This window comes from Corella eumyota, chromosome 1 (genome assembly GCF_963082875.1).
Source record: "Corella eumyota chromosome 1, kaCorEumy4.1, whole genome shotgun sequence".
NCBI classification, from domain to species: Eukaryota; Metazoa; Chordata; class Ascidiacea; order Phlebobranchia; family Corellidae; genus Corella; species Corella eumyota.
In genome coordinates, this window is record NC_137490.1 from 5,140,538 (window position 1) to 5,158,943 (window position 18,406).

Genomic DNA, 18,406 nt, shown 5'->3' on the forward strand with positions numbered 1-18,406 from the left:
ATTATAAAGTTTATCTTATATTGAGCAGGTTTTTTTATTTGGAGTATACCATGAAAAATGTAATTATTGTACTGTTATAAGAAACATTAATAAAAAAATTCTCATACCAATTTGGTTGTTAAATAAAAACAAAAATAATCTAATAAACTCAAAAAGGGTATCAAAACACGAACAAATTTAAAACTTAATATTGACAACAGTCCACTTATTTATAAATCCAGTAACATAAATAAAAACTTCTTGATAAAAATGGCATTTGATATAAAACTATTGTAAATTAAGTTTAAGTTAGGGGAGATGATTTTATAAAAAGATAAAAAAGAAAGAAGGATTTTCTCTACTAGTGATCCGAAAATAGAACAATTCAAAACATTAATATTTTATCACAGTTTACTGCATATTGTATTACATAAATAAAAGATTTAAAACTTTAACCATATTACAAAAACCTATTGAGCTATTTTAAAACACAAAATTTCAGGCAGATTATATATAGCTAAACTTAAAGTGCACAAAATATTTTTATTCAAAATCCGATGTAATATATTGTTTTCTTGTGTAAACCAGTACCAGTATAATGTTATATCTTTCATTTAAAAATTTTGACAGTTAAAATTTTCTGGGACCTTTGCAAGAGCGTTGGTGTACTACTAGGCGATCTGGTAAAAATGTTCGTCCACATAAATCACACGGCAGTAGTTGTTCTTGGGAGGCTTTCCAAGCTGCATCATTCATTGCATTATAATCATAATGACCTCCAGCTAAAAATGCAGTAAAAAGATTTATAATTTGTTTACATAAGTTGATATAATGTATACACTCAGTATAATGTGTATATTTGTACATAATGTTTGTTAAATTATTTTTTAAAGCTTAACATTTTTATTAAGGTTAATTAGTATAAATTATTATTAAGGTTAATTGGTTTTAAATAAGGTTAATTGGTACACTTAAAGGCATTTGTTATTTTAAGAAAACCCGTATAAATCCCAGTACTTACTTGTAATTTATGCTAATCAATAGAACATAAAACACACATATTTTAATTGTATTTAGCCTAATAAATGTAAATTTTTTTTATAAGTTAAATAAAACTTACATTTTATTAATTGAATTTCAGGTTTTTTAGGTTCAGGTCTTCTTAATTTGGAAGGCAGTTGTTTATTTTCCATTCTCCATTTTTCTAAACATTGAGGTTCATGAATCAGTATTGAAGTGCTACCATATTTTCTTCCACAAATGTAACATAAAACAAAGGGTGGAGGCCGAGGTATTGATTTACTAACAGGTGGAAGATCTAACGGTTTCTAAAATAAATACAAATTTTTTTTACATTTTAGTATAACCCATTACACAAGACTATGTTAATACTATTGGAAAAAATATGTCGTTAAAAAATTACAAAAATAAATCCAATTTTGCAAAAACACATAGCAGAAGTGTTGTTTTGAAAACAAATATGTCTTACCTTATTTTTTACAGGTTTATTTAATTTTAAAGTTGGTGTCACAGCACTAAGGCTTAACTTTTCTCTTATGGAAGTTCGTGTAAGAGAATGCTGGCTTCTTAAACTTGTTCTTGAAGAACCCTTAAACAGATGGCATCCATTACAAGAAGATTTTTTATTTATCACATTTAATGCCTATAGTGTTTAACATATGTAATAGTTCAGACAAGTGACAAACTTTGTGTAATCACTTACAAAGAAAGATTTAATAATAGATTCGGAATTGTGATGATGACTTAAGTTACAAGCACAAGAAATTTAATATATTGATTTCATTGATAAATATATGTGTATGAGTGTTTACATAACAGTTCTAGCCTACAATACACTTCTGTATTTTAAGCTATATATAGCATTTATTTTTTTAAATTTTTAACACTCTAGCCTTATAGTAAAATAAATGTATGTTTATTACTACTAAATTTAAGAATTTTTTTAAGTTAATATATTTACAAAGTTGGGCGTGCACGAACGGGCCCCCCTTGGATCAAGGGTTATCAAATTTACCCCAGAATTCCTTCGGTGTATTGATTTCTCCATGTCTTCTTTACTTTAAACATAAACCAATTTTACATAAAAGGAGTTAAGTAAATTAGAATTATAAATAATTTGGCAAATAGTGTAGACATTAAAAATAGGACATCAAGTAGAAAAAATGTCTCTAAGGTCAATAATATTTTAAATTGTTGGTGTGTTTATAAGCAAAAGATTTTCTATTGTACAGGTTATAAATTTTCTATCAAGGATTACATTTAAATTAAAATAAAACCTGTAAGTGCCTCTTCTTCTAAGTGGAACCCTTAAACCTTCGATTGATGGATTTGTGGTGTTTGAAGCAGAACTGTCAACATTAAAGGACATGTCAGATCTGGGTGTTTGATTAAAATCATCCATTTCATTATCTTTTCCCTTGCTAGTGATCTCTGTGTAGCTCTGAACTAAAATATTAAATTATTTATGACATTGCTAATTTGGCACCGAAATCTAACCAAACGACATTTTAATATAAGTTCAAGTGTTTTTAGAAAGTCGCACAAAAAACTGGGTCTATATTTATTTTTCTAAAAAAGATATTTAACAACCTGTCTTATAATTAAATTTCCCCCTTCTTGACCCAGCGCTGGGTAGAGATTGTCTAACCCCACCCACCATACCAGGTGGATGGGGCCTAATACCCTTGCCAGGGTGAGATCTGGACTCTGGCCTTGCAATTCTTGATATGGATTTTTTAGGCTCTGTTCTTGAAAGTTTAACTTGTGGTTGATTTCTGAGCTGGGTTGGGGGATTTAAGTGCATTTTTGTGTGCTGTGGTTGGTGTTGTTGAGTTCGACTTTTCTTTAACTCCACAATCTGTGTATCTAAAATTTACAATATGAAAGGTTAAAAAACCCAGTATAGCCTTGTGGAAAAAATCCACTAAACTCTTCAATCACATTTATAGCTAAGAGTGTTTTTATAGTATCCACATTGGTCTGCACCTTCTTCATTTTCCTTGTTGGAATAAAATACTGGTTTCACTGGTGTCATTCTTTTTGGTTGGTGTTTAAGTATTGGTTGGTTGTTTGAGCGTGATTTAGTTCTTTTGACACCAATCGCACCATTCCTAAAAGCATCGAGAGAGGCAAATGTGTTTTCAGAAGTTACGACAGGATGGTTTACCTAAAAACAACAAAACAAAATTTTTTTATATTTAATGTTACTTAAACTTAACTCAAAAAAATTATTGTATATATTCTTTATTTGTTATAACAGCATGGGTAAAGTTAAGATATAGAAATTACTTTACGTACAGTTTTCCCATTTTGTTGTTGTCTTTTAGATAAGGTAACGGTTTTAGGTCTGCCAGTTCCCTTACAGCTACGGAGATGAACATCCAATCTATCTGGAAGAAATGTTCGACCGCATCTAAAATCATAGTAGTTTTTAAAAGAAGAAAAAATACTTGAAAGTCAAGATATAAGTTATAACTCTCTTTATTTTTTTTTTATTTTTAAAACTCATACAGTTATCCATATGTGTATAAAAAAATACACATATTATTACCTGTCACAGGGCAAAAGGTTTGATTGTGCGGCTTGCCATGCAGAGGTATTATATTGCTCAATAACTTGAAAGTCATCTTTTTTATTTGATGGCAGTAATGTTGGTAGTGTTTGTGGTTTCTAAATTAAAAATAAAAAAACTATGTGTTACATGAACTAGGTTATTTTTACAGTATAATTATGTAATAATGTTAACAGTATAAAAAGGGTAAGTGGAAAAGATGCAAGCATGGTCAGATTTTTTTTTGTATATATCTTTATCCTCGATGTGGGAAAGTCGAATGCGCGACCTAAACATAGAGTAACAACTGTTACTCCAACTCAGACTCGAGTTGCCTTTAACAGTTTGGGATATTATAGATTATAATTGCCCGGTAATTATGCATACCGTTTATAGCGCCTTACTCAATGAACGCTACAGCATAAGAGCAGTGGGGATTGAACCCACGACCTCATGGGTTAAGTTTTTTGTTTTTTTAAGTGCAAAACAAAAAATCTTAATATTAAATAAAATATTATTCAATTTTTAATAAATTCATGCCTGTGGGGGTTTCCGTCTTCGATTGGGTGGAAGTTTCGAGTTTTCTAAATTCCATTTACTAAGGCACTGAGGTTCGTGAATGCCTATCGATTTTGAACCAAATTCTCTTCCGCAAATATAACAAACTCTAAACTTTGACGATGGCCCCATTATTGTCTACTGTATAACACTACATATAAAAAAATATACTAAACCATTTTACAGACGTTGATATTAAGGCTAAATGCAGCCCAAACTCAGATCATAAACGCATTTTTTCTTCGAAAATCTTTGATTTGGCGTCGTGTGGGTAGCAACAATTGTAAACAAAGCAAAGTTTAATACGCGTCACTGATTTTGTGTATAATTAACATATTTCGAACAAATTACTTTTAAATTTTTAATTTAACTCTTGACTATATTGTTTTTTTTTATTTATTTGTCATTTTTTTTTTACTGAAATAACATCTTTAAAAATTGAGAAATTTTAATTTTTTTACTTATTCTACAGTTTAAATTCACAAAAACAGCTTGATTTAAAATAAACGATCGATTTATTTTTAGCAGACACTTCAAATCAAAAAATTAGTTGTAAATAGACCTAAATAATGATGCTTTAAATAAATGTGGTTTTACACAATTAAAAAACTAAAATAGACTTAGCTAAGAAACCCAAGTGACTGCAACAGAAAATAAATTTTTATCTGAACTTTATTTGGGCATTTTAACTTAAATTAAATTTTGAAAACTCTCAAATATGGACGGAAATACGATTCGAGATAAATTACGTGCTCGTCGTCGAGCTATGAACTTGGCAGCACAATCAAATGCTAACGTGACGTCGGCAAGTGTGATCGAGGATTCCACAACGTTTATGGAGGATGTGGAAGAGGAAGAAAGTGAACACGATGGAAAGAACCTTGTTTCAATGCTGGAATCAAGACGTGAAGCGTCAAAACGAAAACTCAAAAATGCCGAAATTGAGGAAGACAGTGAGGTGTTTTCACCAGCTCAATCGTTTGGCGAACAGGTACAGATTAACTTTTTAGAGTTATATTGCAAAACTTGCTACACCACCATAAGGATGGGGTCGTGGGTTAAATTCCCACTGCTCCCATGCTTTAGCACCCTTGAGTACCAGTCTGGAAAGTAGGGCAGTTTTCAATGAGATCTTGTGCGTGCAAGCGTAAAAAATGGCATGACCGCGCGTGCCTGCGTGATTTATCTTTGCGTGTTTTACTTAAATTTTAATTTAATATGCTACCACAAGGCGTCAGGCGTGCAAAACATTAATTTCAGGCGTGCACTTTTTTCACCGAAAAAAATCTTGTCCGTGCATGCTGCCCTACTTTCCAGACTGGCTTGTGTAAGGCGCTATAAATGGTATGAGCTCCTGCTAAGCCAGCACTTATTAGTTTAATTACCGGGCCATTATAAGCTATATATTATCCTAAACTGCTAAAAGCAACTCAAGACTGGGTCGGAGTAACTAATGTTACTTGTGTTTAGGTCGCGCATTTGACCTTCCCACATCAGGGATAAAGATACAAAAAAAATATTGTATCACAACGGAATTTATTTGACAAATATATATATTTTTTTAATTGTCTGTAAAAATTTGTTTAGTCGCTGACTGATGAAATATTAATGTCACCTCGAACTTCTGTTCCAACTCCTTCTTTGGGACCTGGCAGGTATAATAAAATCTTGTCAATTATGTATGAAAATAAATACTATAATTTTCTTGTCTAAAGATACATCTAATTGTATATTTGTTCCAAAAGTTTATTTGTCTAATTTATGGACAATCTTGTTTAAAAAAAAATTTTTAAAATGTTTAATGGTTTGCTAAAAGACTTTATTTGTTATCAATTACATCAGAGATTTAAAATGATAAAATCTTTACTTACATATTATTTTATTACAGTCCAAGAAGTGATAGTCGTAGTAGTACACCCTTTGGAGGCCGAACAGGTCAACATTCATTGTTAAAAAACAGATTTCAATCTCGGCTTACCAAGAAAAGTGGAACACCTAGTGGCCGCCGCATACAAGACAGAATTAATTTATCAACCAGGTTAATTTTATTTCTAGTTAAGTATTTTTTTTTTAAAGACCTATCAGATTTATGTTTTATGATTAAATTATTTTATTTTTAATAAGGGACTTGTATTATCATGGATTTTCCTAATATAAAAAAGTGTGATTTAATGTTTTTAATGTTATTTTTTTAAGATTTGATCGAACTACTAAAGAATACAATGAATTAGAGGAAACCCAATTATTAAGGAAGATTAACGCTAAGTTAAAATGGAAGGATTCAATTGCTAAAACTAAGTAAAAATAATAATTTTTCAAAATTAAAAAAAAACTTTTAATAGAGCTTGAATAGTTTTTTAACTTAATTTTAAATTTGTTAAAAAATTTTGTTTTTTTAAGTTAAATTGGTAAAAAATCTTAATTAAATATTTGAAACAAACTTATAAAATTAAAAATCAGAGAAACTCGTGGGGAACCGACTGAAGACGAGGCTTTTGACTTTTTCACCAAGCAATTTGAGGACGAAAAACCCCCTGACAACCCCCCTCCCACTCTCCTCAAAGTCAGTGCCCCACCACCGGAACAACCCCCTCTGGAAATAACAACTCAACCAGCAAACGAAGAAGCATCACCAGCAGGTGGAACTGAAGAGCAGGAAAGTCCACCGGAACAAGGGGAGGTTGCAGGGACCTCTTCTTCACCCGATGTTATTCAAGAGCAACCTACAACCTCACCAGATGGTAAGTTTTTTTCAACTTTTTGGTTTTAATTCTGCTTTGTAAAATTTGCGTCAGTTTAAGATATCAGCTAATGACATTTTGCTTAATTTCGGAAGGTTGCTAGATAACAACAAAAATTCACTGTTAGACTAGTAGATTTTTCTATTTAAATAATCTTAAAATGTTATTAATAAAGCAGGTGACCAGCCAGAACAACAAACAGAACCAATCCCTGAAGATGCTAAAAAAACAATTCAGGAAATTGTACCAAAGGAATTGGATTGGAGGTTATACTACCTTATTGCTGCTGAATTGGAAGATCATGACATTGCAGTGGAAAGAGAATTGTTAAATTATTTTATTCCAAGCATGCTACCTGCTGATATACATCAGAAAGTGCAGGAAAATGTGCTGCCACGGTAAAGTTTCCAGAATGTTTTTTTTTAATTTATCTAATTTTTTTAAAAAATAACTTTGAGTTTTATATTGTTTATAATTAAACTTTGTAAAAAAAGAATTATATATATTTCATATCTTTTTGGTTTAGTTAATAATAATTTTTTTTTTAAATAGTATTTATATTTTTTCGAAAAAAGAATCCTAAAATACATCTATTATTTTAACTAGCTTTTTAATAAAATTAGTTTTTATTAGGTGCATTTAGATCATTGCTATAAATAATCATAAATTAGACAACTTTCTGTTTGCCATTAAGCGTCATTAGGTATAATCCTACAACCTTAAATATTTAATGTTTTATTTTTTAGTTATCTAGAAGATGAAGGATTTTATGTCGGTGAAAAACCTGAAGTTTTGGAGCAAAACAAAAACATTCTAGAAAATCGACTTTTACGTCAACCTGATAAGGGGGCAGGGTGGTTTGGGGCAAACGGGGAAATTATAGCCACCCCGAACCCAGTAAAACAACACCCAACCAAGCCCTGGGTTCATTCATTGGAAGATATTGATCAAATTTTGGAGACAGTTTATATTAAAGCTACGATGCAAGCTACTGAGGATAAATATTTACAAGTAACTTTTTTTGTTTAGTTTGTAGAAACTGGTTAAATTTAAGGAAAGATTGGTTTTAAAATATTCTACATGAATTTAGTTCTGGATATTATTGGGTCTACCTTATTTTTTTTTAATTTAGTTATTTTATTAACAAATTTGTGCTTAATAAAAACTCAAAAATTGAACTCTATTTTTTATATATATGCTACAATTTTGTGCAAATATTTTTAAAATCCAGCAATAAAAACACCTAGACACTAAACTTTTTAGAAACCTACTGCTACAATAAAAAAATAATTTAAAATTTACCTTTTGTTTAATCAAATAATAAAATTGTTTTGTATTTTTTAGAGCTCAGATGAAAATGAATTACAAATAGATATCAGTGCTGTAACTTTTCTACACCACCATCTGATGAGTAGAGAACATGTACTTGCTTCTAATATTTCACAACTTTATGATGAATATCTACAAAGACGCCACAAAAACTACATCAATTTTTACACCGACAAGCTTTCTGCTTTAAGGAATGCAGTGCAAACTTTAAAAGAAGTGTTTCACCAATCTATGAATTCTGAAAGTATGTTTAGTTTTAAAAAAGTTTATGTTTTTTTTTAATTTTTGGGCGATATATTTATTAAAAAAAATTTTTCTTTCCTAAAATTGTTATTTTTTTAATTTTCACAAAATTAGATGGCAACACTGCACAGGAAATGAGGATAAATGATTACATGGCTGAGATTCGACGCACATCTAACCAATTGGATGATGCCGAATCGACTGAGCGTGACTTAATGAGGAGGATCATAGAAGAGTGGAAGGAAGTGAAGGGATTACGAGAAACTCAGGGATTCAATAACACGAGTATCAAGTTGACCATCAAGAGAGAGGAGGTAAAAAAAATCAAAAAAAAAATTATTATTTTTTAATATTTTTACAAAAAAAAACATTTTTTAAATTTTTTTTAAATTTCAGGTAATCCAGCAAGCTGACAAAGAGAGATGGGAAGTGGAGGTTGCTAATGAGGTAGAAGAAAGGTTTTTTGAACATGACATGACCGTTATGAAGAACTACAGAGATGCTGTCAAGAAATATGATAATCAACTAAGAGTAAGATATAAAAATCATACAATGCATTTATACATTGAATTGTTATAATTTGTATTTGAAATAAGTTTGCAAAAATTGATTCCTTTTTTTCCTTTATGTTGAGAATTTTTTATAGTTTTCAGTTACTTAATTTTTTAGAATTTTTTTATTTAATTTCAGGAGTGGAAGAAAAATCGGTTAAAAATGAAACAGCGTCGCAAAAAAATAAATCAAGGTTCAAAAGAAAATTTATTGGACACAACTACAGATGTAAATTTTTTTATTTATTTACAATTTTTTAAGTGCCTTCTATCTAAAATTTTGATAATTTATTCTGTTTATCTAAAATTTTGATAATTTATTCTGTTTATCTAAAATTTTGGTAATGTATTTTGCTCTCTGTAAAACTTCGGTAATGTATTTTTTTGTAAATAGTAACAATTATTAAATTTTAAATTTAATTAAATTTTAATTTTAGGCGGAAGAAGATGACATGATAATAGCTGGAAATATCGACAAACCTCAAAAACCAATCAAACCAGAAACTTTTGACAGAGGATTAGTTAAAACTCAAGTCATGACTAATTTACTTGAGAAAAGAAGAAATCCTGGTAAAAATTGTTAAAAAAAGAGCTTGCATGATACTTTTTAAGATGCATATTTTAATTTAATAATTATGTACATATTTAAAAGAAATGTAAAAGCTTTTTTTAAATGATGAACTTTATAACAAAATTAATTTTAAAATAAGACTTAAAAAATGTAGCTGTTATTTTTTTCTTACTTAAAACAAAAAACTTGTGCAGGTGAGGCCAAAATTTCATTAGAACTCACTCACACTACCAATATTACTTCAACCTTAAGTGTGCCTGCTCCTGAGTCCAACAGAAGAAAGGCGATGCAAAAATCTTCAGTTTTGCTTAAAATACTTTTTAATGGAAAAGAAGTTTTCCGAACCGAACCAAAAACTCTTACATCAGATTTCAAGTTACATTTTGGTTCTATTTTTCGAGTACGAATTGCTCAATGGCCTGAAAGCTTAAAGGTACTTTCCCAAACTCTCATATTATTGATTTTTAATTAATAATGTGTTAACATTTCGATTCCTACAATAAAAGACAACTTTTTTATACAAAAATAGACAGAAAAATTTAAATATTTTTAAAAATATAGTATTTTAATAGGTCTAAACTTAAATTTTAGGTTCAATTTTTTGATGTCGGGTTAGTTATAAACACTATGATCAGTGAGGTTTATCTCAGAATTCCAGAAGTCACCGTCCACTCTGGCAACGTTCAACTGGGGGTCAAAGAATTCAACAGTGAGCAAATTCATGCTTATGATCATGAGGGTGTAGGGAGCAACACCCCATTCATGTTAAGAAAGAATGACACCAACCCTTCTTCTTTTATCACGAAGGGTCAACTTATAAGCAGTGTTTCCTGGGGTTTAGATGACAACGGCCATGTTCTAGCCCCCAAGGGCCTTTTTGATCGTGGTTCTGACCCCTATTCTGTGTTAAACCCACTGAAGAGTGTTGATCCTGTGGTTGCGATTGGGGCTGATGGGATACAGGACCCCGAATCTTTGTCAAAGTGGGTGAAGGATTCGCGATTGGACCCCAACGACCCTGAGAATGCTTCGTTAATCCCGTTTATGAATAATGAAGATGGTCAAGGATTTGTTTATGCTCCTGATTATTTTCAACTTGAACAATTGCAGGTAAACTTTTTTGTACAAAAAATTATATTTTTATATTTTTTGTTGCAAAGTAAGGCAATTTGAAATTTTGTTGTTGCAAATCAGTTACGAAACATATTTTTTAAATTAGGTTAGAGTTATTTTCAAATTAAAGTAAAGTTGTCGATTAATGTTAATTTTTTTAATAATATTAAAACAAAGTTGCGTTAAATATTAATAGGCCTATAAAAATTTATATATGTGACCTAGTCGTAAAAATATAAATAAAAAAAAATTTAGGAGGAATTTAATTTTGTCACTGACGAAGAATATTCACATTTCAATCGATTCCGATTGCTCGAACTTCGTAACAAGGAGGTACAAGAGTTCAGGAACATGACGATGATCCCTGCACAAGAAGTTGAGATTATGGATTCGGCGTTCACGACTTATGAGAGAAGACTTAGGGAAAAGGACTCACTTCAAGTCGGAAAGGGAAAAATTGCTGGAGGTCACCTTACTTTAAAATTTTTTAATTTTTTGGAAAAAATAATTTGCCAAAAATGGTTGAAATTATTAAGTTTAAATAAATGCCCCAATTTAGGTAAAAATTGTTTTACTTATAGGAAGTTTAAGTGTACACAGACTTGAAGTTTTAAGATTTCGGCAGAGGGTTAAAGAAGCAGTTTTACATCGATTTTATACTTCAAGACATCATTTCACTTTACAAGTAAGCTTTTACTTTATTAAATTATTTATATTGATTAGGTATTTACTAAAATATTTATGTAATTAATTTACAATGGGTGGGCCTAATCAATCAATAAATGTAAAGGTTTTAAATAGTTTTATTAATAATTTTATATGGAGGTTATGCTATTTACCAAATATAGTTTAGTGAACTACCCTAATGGAGTTAACAAACCCTTTTTTTAATTATATATTTTATTACAAAAATAATCTTTTCTAAATTGTTATAAAACGTATTTATACTAACACTATATTTAATTAAATTTTTTTTTTTTAAATGTATAAAAAATTTAATTTGCTTTTAAGGATATGGTTCATGAAGAACAAGTTCCTGATATTGGAACACTAGGTGCCAGTATTGCCAAGCTTGCTGAGCCACGGCGTCCGTTAAAAGCAAGTCGCAGGGAAAGAAAAAAGGCAACAGCACAAAACTTGTCGGAAGGATCGGTTAAAATATTAGTAAATGTAGTCAGAGGTTACAATGTTCCAATAAGACAATCAAGCCACTCTGCTGCCAGTAGTGGTGGCAGAAGATTGGCAGGTAAAAATTTTTTTGATGAAATTGTGATTATAATGTTTTGTGTTTAAATTATGTGATTATATGTAAATTATGTTTTAAATGTAAATTATGGATTATTTAAATTATATGTAAATTATGGATTGATCACTTTGTAAACTTTTTTTTTGTCTAGGCTTTTATCATAAATATTCAATAATTTGTTACCATTTAAGCAAAATAATTTTTGCTGATCTTATATACTAGTCAATAGCTTCTCCTTTGTTAAATTTTAAATGACAGAATTCGGTTGCAATATGCGTTTAAAATATCCCTACGCACTTAATGATAATTTTTTCACGCACCATATGCGACAGTTTTTTTATTATTTTTAAGGCCTCTAAATTGGACATATATTTTGTTTATTAGGCTTTGTTATAAATAGGTAATGTTTAAGACAAAGTACATAAAATATTTGATGACAGTTACAAAAATGGCTTTCAATAGATTATATATATCTTCTTAAGTATGTACAATTTTTTTTTAAATATTACCCTCAAAAAATTATTATATTTTAGTTGCTGGCTCATCTAACATAGGAGTTGGACTTCCTAGACCAAACAGCGATGTTCACCAATACCTTGTTTCCCCATTCGTTTCAATATCCTTTCAAGGTAATGTTATATCATCGAGTGTAGCTCAAGGACCTAGCCCTAGTTGGAATGAGGAATTACACGTACCCTTTCTAGCACCTAATAACGATTACAGTGCTACTAACTTGCAGACTGTTGATGATGTTGTGTATATCAATCTTTTTGATAGGTTTGTAAAAAAAAATTTTTTTTTGGGTGCTTTAGTTGTTAAATATAAAATTTGTAAATTGTGCTACTGGTTATGTACAATTATTTAATGTGTTTTTTAATAGATATTAAATTATGCTTAATTTTTGTTTGTGGAAAACTTATATTTTGTATTTTTCATTTAATTTTTGGCCATTTTTTTTTAAAGTTTTTTTTTAACTGTTTTCAACCATTTTGATAAAACCATTTTTAGGATAGTTGAACAAGATGATCCGAAATATGGCGATGAAGATGGTTCGGTGGTCACTCACAGGATCCAAAACTACTGGCTGGGTTCCTTCAAATTACCATTTTCAACCATTTATCAACGTGGAAAAATTGAGGGAACTTTCCGAATTAAAGTCCCACCTAATTTGTTGGGGTACAGTTTTGAAAGAGAGGTGATTATATTTTTTTTAATTAATCTCTGACATTTGTAAATGGTTTTGTATTTGTGGTGTTTTTGAAACTTTATTATTTAAAGTTTATTAAAATTCACTTACGTATTTTTCTAATTTACATGTTTTGTTTGGATCAACAAATAATTACTTGTTGTAAAAAAGGCTAAAAAAAACAAAAAAAAAAACAGGGCCTATACGAATAATTAAAAAAATGAAATTAAAAATGGTTTTTAAAATTGGTTTAGATTACCACCCACCACCAGTTAGCGGACCAGATCGAAGACCAATTGTTAAAATCAAGCAGTGGTACTTACCTTACCCTATTCGTCACCCTTGAACCCATTTTAAAACCACTAGATGCGCCAAAGCACAAATTCGAGAGCGAAGAAGAGGAACGAGTTTTAAGTTTGTGTGATTCTTTTTTAATGGAGTGTAACAAGAAATATCCAAATAGAAATGTGAAAACAACTGTGATTGATATTAAGGGAGAATCTGTTTTACTTACCAGGTAATTAAAGTTAAGATGCTTAAAACTTATTTTTTTAAGATTTTGTGCACTTTTTAAACATATATTTATAAAACATAAATTGTAATCAGAATTTTTTTTTGATAAATTTCAAAATTAATTGTTTTTTATATTATGTTAATGTCTTGCAAATGCCAATATCAATAATATTTAGCACGTTTTTTGAAAAATTTTTTTTGAAAGTGATATTGCAAACTTGTACAGCAATTAATTCATAATCAAACTCTTTTATTTAATATTAAAAAAAAGAAAAAATCTAAAAAATATTTCATTGTTCAGGTATGTTCACCCTATTCAACCTCCTTTAGAATTAACAGAAGGTTCTGATCCAATGTCCTTAGCCACAGCAGAGAGATTGGCTCGGTTTGTTTCTTTTATTCCGTTTGTATCTGATAATGTTGCTTATGCTGGAATATGTGATTTATGGAGTACATGTGACCAGGTAAAAAAATATGATTTTAAAATTTTTTTTTTCTTTTTTAAAGAAATTGCAAAAAAAACTTTGTATATATTTTATTATTAGCAATTTCATTATTGAAAAATTTTTTTTATTTCTATTTAAAAGTTCAAACTTTGTCTATATTCATTTGAAATGTTTTTTTAACAGCAATTTGTTGTTTCATAATTTGTGCTATAAATGTATTTAATGTTATTTTTTTATACTAATTTTTTTGTTTTTGTTTATAAAATTGCATTCAACTAACTGTCAAAATATTTTAAAACTTTTAGATTTTTAATTAAAATTTAATCTTTTATTTTTTTTTAGTTTGTGCAAATGTTATGTGGTGATGAAGAAGAGCATGCAATTTTACTTCTTAACTATTTTCTTTATCTTGGCAAGAAAGCTTATCTGGTGTTGGGTGATGCAGTGCCTGAAGGAAGTACAGCTTATGTGATGACAGTTGAAACTGCTACAAGAGTAAATTTCTTTGATAAGTGTGGTTTATATTCTGTACTAAATTAATCTAAATAAAATTTTATTTTTATTTTGTTTTTTTTTTAACTTGGTTTTAAAAAAAGTAATTTGCTATTTAATAATCTCTTATTTATTTACGTTTTTTTACTGTAAGTAAATAACTGATTTTTTTTAAATTGTTAATTTTTTTTTTTCAAAATCTACTGAAATGACAACAACACACTACTAGCCTGGTAGTGTGTTTTAACAGTCATGGCAATTAAGTTAAGCACCAAATTGTTTTATGTTTGAACTTTGCCAATGTCACACTGTTATTTCCTTCAACCCCACATTTACAAATATTTTAAACACCACTTAATAGTGAATACTTATTCAAAAATATTAAAATTATTTATCATAAAGAAAATAAAAAAAAAAAAACTTAAAATTTTTTTTTTACTTATTTAGGAATATTTGATTTGGAATGCTAGCACTGGTGAACATTACAGCCACCTTGATAACTTATCACCACTACAAAGTATTGGAACTTTAGTGAGTGAAAATAATATTTGGTTCAACATTCAACCACAAGAGTTGCCATCCAGAGTTAAAATGGAGGTAAAATTTTAAAAACTAAAATTTATTAAAATTTTTAATAGTTTTTTTTATACTATTGCATAGAACATTTATACAATTGAAATAACGATATCATTTTTTACATTTTAATTGTTTTACATATTTTTACCACCGGCAGAGTGGTGTAGTGGTCACATCACTTGGTTTCCTTACATGAGGTCTTGGGTTTAAACTCCACTGATCTTATGCTGTAGCTCGCTTGAGTAAGATGCATAAGTGTTATGAACTCCTGCTGAGCCAACATTTAAACAGCACCCTGAAAAGGGGACAATTATAAGCTGTAATACTCCAAACTGCAATATGCAACTTAAGACTGGGTCCAGATAACTGATGTTGCCCCTTATGTTTAGGTTGCAAAGTCGACCTACCCACATCGAGGATAAATAAATGCAAAAAAAAATTGTTGTTTTATTTAAATTCCTGTATTCTTTTTATGTTAACAACTTGCGGAACTTAAAAAATAAATTGTTTAAGAAGTTTTTTGTTTTTAGGTTGATCGACCAATTTATTGGAAACCACTTTTCACGAGCAAGTTCCCCAAACCAGAATTACAAACTGTTCAACCTGAAACTTTACATTACGCTGTGACAGATCCTTATTACATTAGCAAACTAACAGACACAATTGAACAAACTTTAAAAGTAAATATAGGCATTTTTAAGTTCACTAAAAAATTTTGGCTAATTTGTATAAAAATATTTTAAAAATTTAAATTAAAAAAAAAAAATTTTTTTCAAATTTTTAAAAATTTTCGATCTTTAGGACAAAATATTTTCGTGGCGACCTCGTCATATAACAAGATGGGATCGTTTTTGTAATATTATTCTTCATGATATTTTAAAGGGTATGGAACCAACAAGAAACAGTCCAGGTAAAGCTTACGAACTTCACTCCTTTTTATTTTTATATCATTCAAAATGTATACTAAACTTAAAATGCAAAAATTTTTTCGTATATTTTATTTTATTTTTTTATTTATTTTTTTTCCATGTTTCCTTAGGGGGGGTAGGTTTTTTGATATTTTTTTTCGGGTAGGGGTGTGTAATTTGAACGTGTTTGAGCTATCTGTAAACGCCGGAATTAAGAGCAAATAGTGTGGCATTGGCGCGGGTCGAAAACCCAAAACCTTTCGGCTCGAATCCGAAACCTTTTAGCTCGTAGTCCAACGCCGTGACCGGCTTGCCAGAGTACCGGACTTTTCCGTATATTTTAATTAATATTATTACATTATCATGTTGTATAGCGCCCTCACAACACGTAGAACAACTTCTAGACAGACTTGGCGACGTGAAGTTTACAGGTTTTCCAATGGACTTACCGTTTACTGATATAGAGTCCATTGTTTCAACCGTCCGAAGTACTGAAGTGTACAAAATCCAAGACCCGAACGCCAGGTTTTCGTTGGCTGTATACATCCATCCTTACCCGGCATCTGTGCTTGTAGTCTGGGTTTATGTTGCTGCTATTATTAACAAACGGGCTGATATTTAATTACCGATTTTGAAATTTTTAACATTTTTAAGGAAACTTTTTTAGTAATTTTTAAATTTTTTTAAATTTTTTTTTTTAAGTAAAAACAATTTTTTTTTATTAAAAAAGACATTTTTTCTGATATTTATTTAAACCTTTTTTTTAATAATTATTAGTCGTAGTATTTTATTAATTTTGAAATATGCTTTGTTTTATAAATAACTACACAAAATACTTTTGTTGATTTTAAATATTTTTTGTTTTGCTTTTTTATTTGATGCGCGACTTTTTCCAAAGTTTATTTTTTATAGTTTTTTATTTAAATTAGTAAAATAAATTAAATTTGATATAACAAACATGTGCAATTGTCTGTGGGGTCCCCCTACAACAATTTAAGCTAATGTCTTTTGACTTTAATGTCTTTAGGGGACATGTCATATTACATTTGTTAATATGATACGGTAAAAAGACGGTAATTCCTAACATTTATAAACTTATGTTTAAAAAATTTTAGATAACGAACTTATATCAACGGTGGCACAATTTGACAAAAGTTAACAGATTCGACAATAATTTTTAAAGTTTCCTTGAAAGTTAAATTTTTAAAATTACTTTCTTCAAAATTATTACGGACCACAAATAGTAAGATATTTATTTATAAGATGTAAGAGCAAATGTGCAATTATCTGTGGGGTCCCCCCACTCAACAATCTAAGCTAATGTCTTATGAAATTAGTTTGAAGGGGACGTGTCATATTACATTTGATAATATGACACGGTAATAATATTGAAAGTTTTTATAAAAGTAAAATTTTAAAACTTATTTTCTTTAAAATTATTACGCACCACAAATAGTAAGATATTTATTTATAAGATGTAAGAGCATATGTGCATTGATCTGTGGGTCCCTCCCGCTTAACAACTTAAGCTAATGTCGTATAAATTTAGCTTGAAAGAGACGTGCCGTATTACATTTGATAATATGATACGGTTATAAATTTTAAAGTTTCCTTAAAATTTAAATCTATAAATTTTTTTTTTAATTATTACGCACCACAAATAGTAAAATTTTTATTTGTAAGATGTAAGAGCAAATGTGCAATTATCTGTGGGGTGCCACCCCTAACAAGTTAAAGTAATGTCTTATGACTTTAGCTTAATATGGACGTGTTATACTCCATTTAATATTGTGATATGGAAAAATGAGGTAATTCCAAAACATTTTTAGACTTAGATTTAAAAAAATTTATATAACGAACTGGTATCAACGGAAGAACAATTTAACAGAAGTTAACATGTTCGATAATAATTTTTAAAGTTTCATAAAAGTAAAATTTTTTAAATTATTTTCTTTAAAATTATTGCGCACCACAAATAGAAAGATATTTATTTATAACATGTAAGAACAAATGTGCAATTATCTGTGAATTCCCTGTGGCATCCCGCACCCAACAATTCAAGTTAATGTCTTATGACTTTAGCTTGAAGGGGACGTGTCATATTACATTTGATAATATGATACGGTAATAATTTTTAAAATTTTCTTAAAAGTTAAATTTTTAAAATTGTTCTTATAAAATTATTACGCTCCACAAATAGTAAGATATTTATTTATAAGATGTTAGAGCAAATTTTCAATTATCTGTGGGGTAGCTTGAAGGGGACGTGTCATATTAAATTTGTTAATATGATACGGTAAAAAGACGGTAATTCCTAACATTTATAAACTTAGATTTAAAAAATTTTAGATAACGAACTTGTATCAACTGAGGCACAATTTGA

General features: G+C 29.3%; 2 protein-coding genes across 2 annotated transcripts; one reads left to right on the top strand and one right to left on the bottom strand.

Moving 5' to 3' along the window:
* Positions 1 to 167: 167 nt before the first annotated feature.
* On the bottom strand, positions 168 to 4,342 carry LOC145755413 (zinc finger protein 474-like). Its single transcript, XM_082571649.1, has 10 exons — positions 4,091 to 4,342; positions 3,551 to 3,669; positions 3,298 to 3,412; positions 2,986 to 3,166; positions 2,590 to 2,865; positions 2,277 to 2,445; positions 1,961 to 2,057; positions 1,469 to 1,588; positions 1,100 to 1,307; positions 168 to 761 (listed from the first exon to the last, which is right to left on the bottom strand). Exons 1-10 carry the CDS (start codon positions 4,238 to 4,240, stop codon positions 610 to 612), a joined length of 1,587 nt encoding a protein of 528 aa, XP_082427775.1. The 5' UTR covers positions 4,241 to 4,342; the 3' UTR covers positions 168 to 609.
* A 327-nt stretch (positions 4,343 to 4,669) lies between these two features.
* On the top strand, positions 4,670 to 16,902 carry LOC145763873 (coiled-coil and C2 domain-containing protein 2A-like). Its single transcript, XM_082575414.1, has 26 exons — positions 4,670 to 5,099; positions 5,696 to 5,763; positions 5,997 to 6,146; positions 6,305 to 6,406; positions 6,569 to 6,849; positions 7,025 to 7,247; positions 7,596 to 7,860; positions 8,194 to 8,422; positions 8,536 to 8,735; positions 8,818 to 8,952; positions 9,112 to 9,201; positions 9,410 to 9,542; positions 9,738 to 9,976; positions 10,135 to 10,653; positions 10,912 to 11,122; positions 11,238 to 11,341; positions 11,668 to 11,902; positions 12,436 to 12,679; positions 12,911 to 13,097; positions 13,343 to 13,605; positions 13,903 to 14,065; positions 14,390 to 14,542; positions 14,987 to 15,136; positions 15,646 to 15,795; positions 15,917 to 16,025; positions 16,398 to 16,902. The coding sequence occupies exons 1-26, from the start codon at positions 4,827 to 4,829 to the stop codon at positions 16,643 to 16,645; spliced, it is 5,124 nt and encodes a 1,707-aa protein (XP_082431540.1). The 5' UTR covers positions 4,670 to 4,826; the 3' UTR covers positions 16,646 to 16,902.
* The last annotated feature ends 1,504 nt before the right edge of the window (positions 16,903 to 18,406 follow it).

Bases quoted from the DNA above. Each gene is read 5' to 3' on its own strand.
- LOC145755413 (XM_082571649.1), bottom strand. From the start codon at position 4,240: ATGGGGCCATCGTCAAAGTTTAGAGTTTGTTATATTTGCGGAAGAGAA. The intron at 3,670-4,090 runs GCATGAATTTAT...TTTTTAATTTAG, and splicing joins GAAGACGGAAACCCCCACAG to AAACCACAAACACTACCAAC. The intron at 1,308-1,468 runs GTAAGACATATT...TATTTATTTTAG, and splicing joins ATAAACCTGTAAAAAATAAG to AAACCGTTAGATCTTCCACC.
- LOC145763873 (XM_082575414.1), top strand. From the start codon at position 4,827: ATGGACGGAAATACGATTCGAGATAAATTACGTGCTCGTCGTCGAGCT. The intron at 12,680-12,910 runs GTTTGTAAAAAA...AACCATTTTTAG, and splicing joins TATATCAATCTTTTTGATAG to GATAGTTGAACAAGATGATC. The intron at 15,796-15,916 runs GTAAATATAGGC...TTCGATCTTTAG, and splicing joins CAATTGAACAAACTTTAAAA to GACAAAATATTTTCGTGGCG.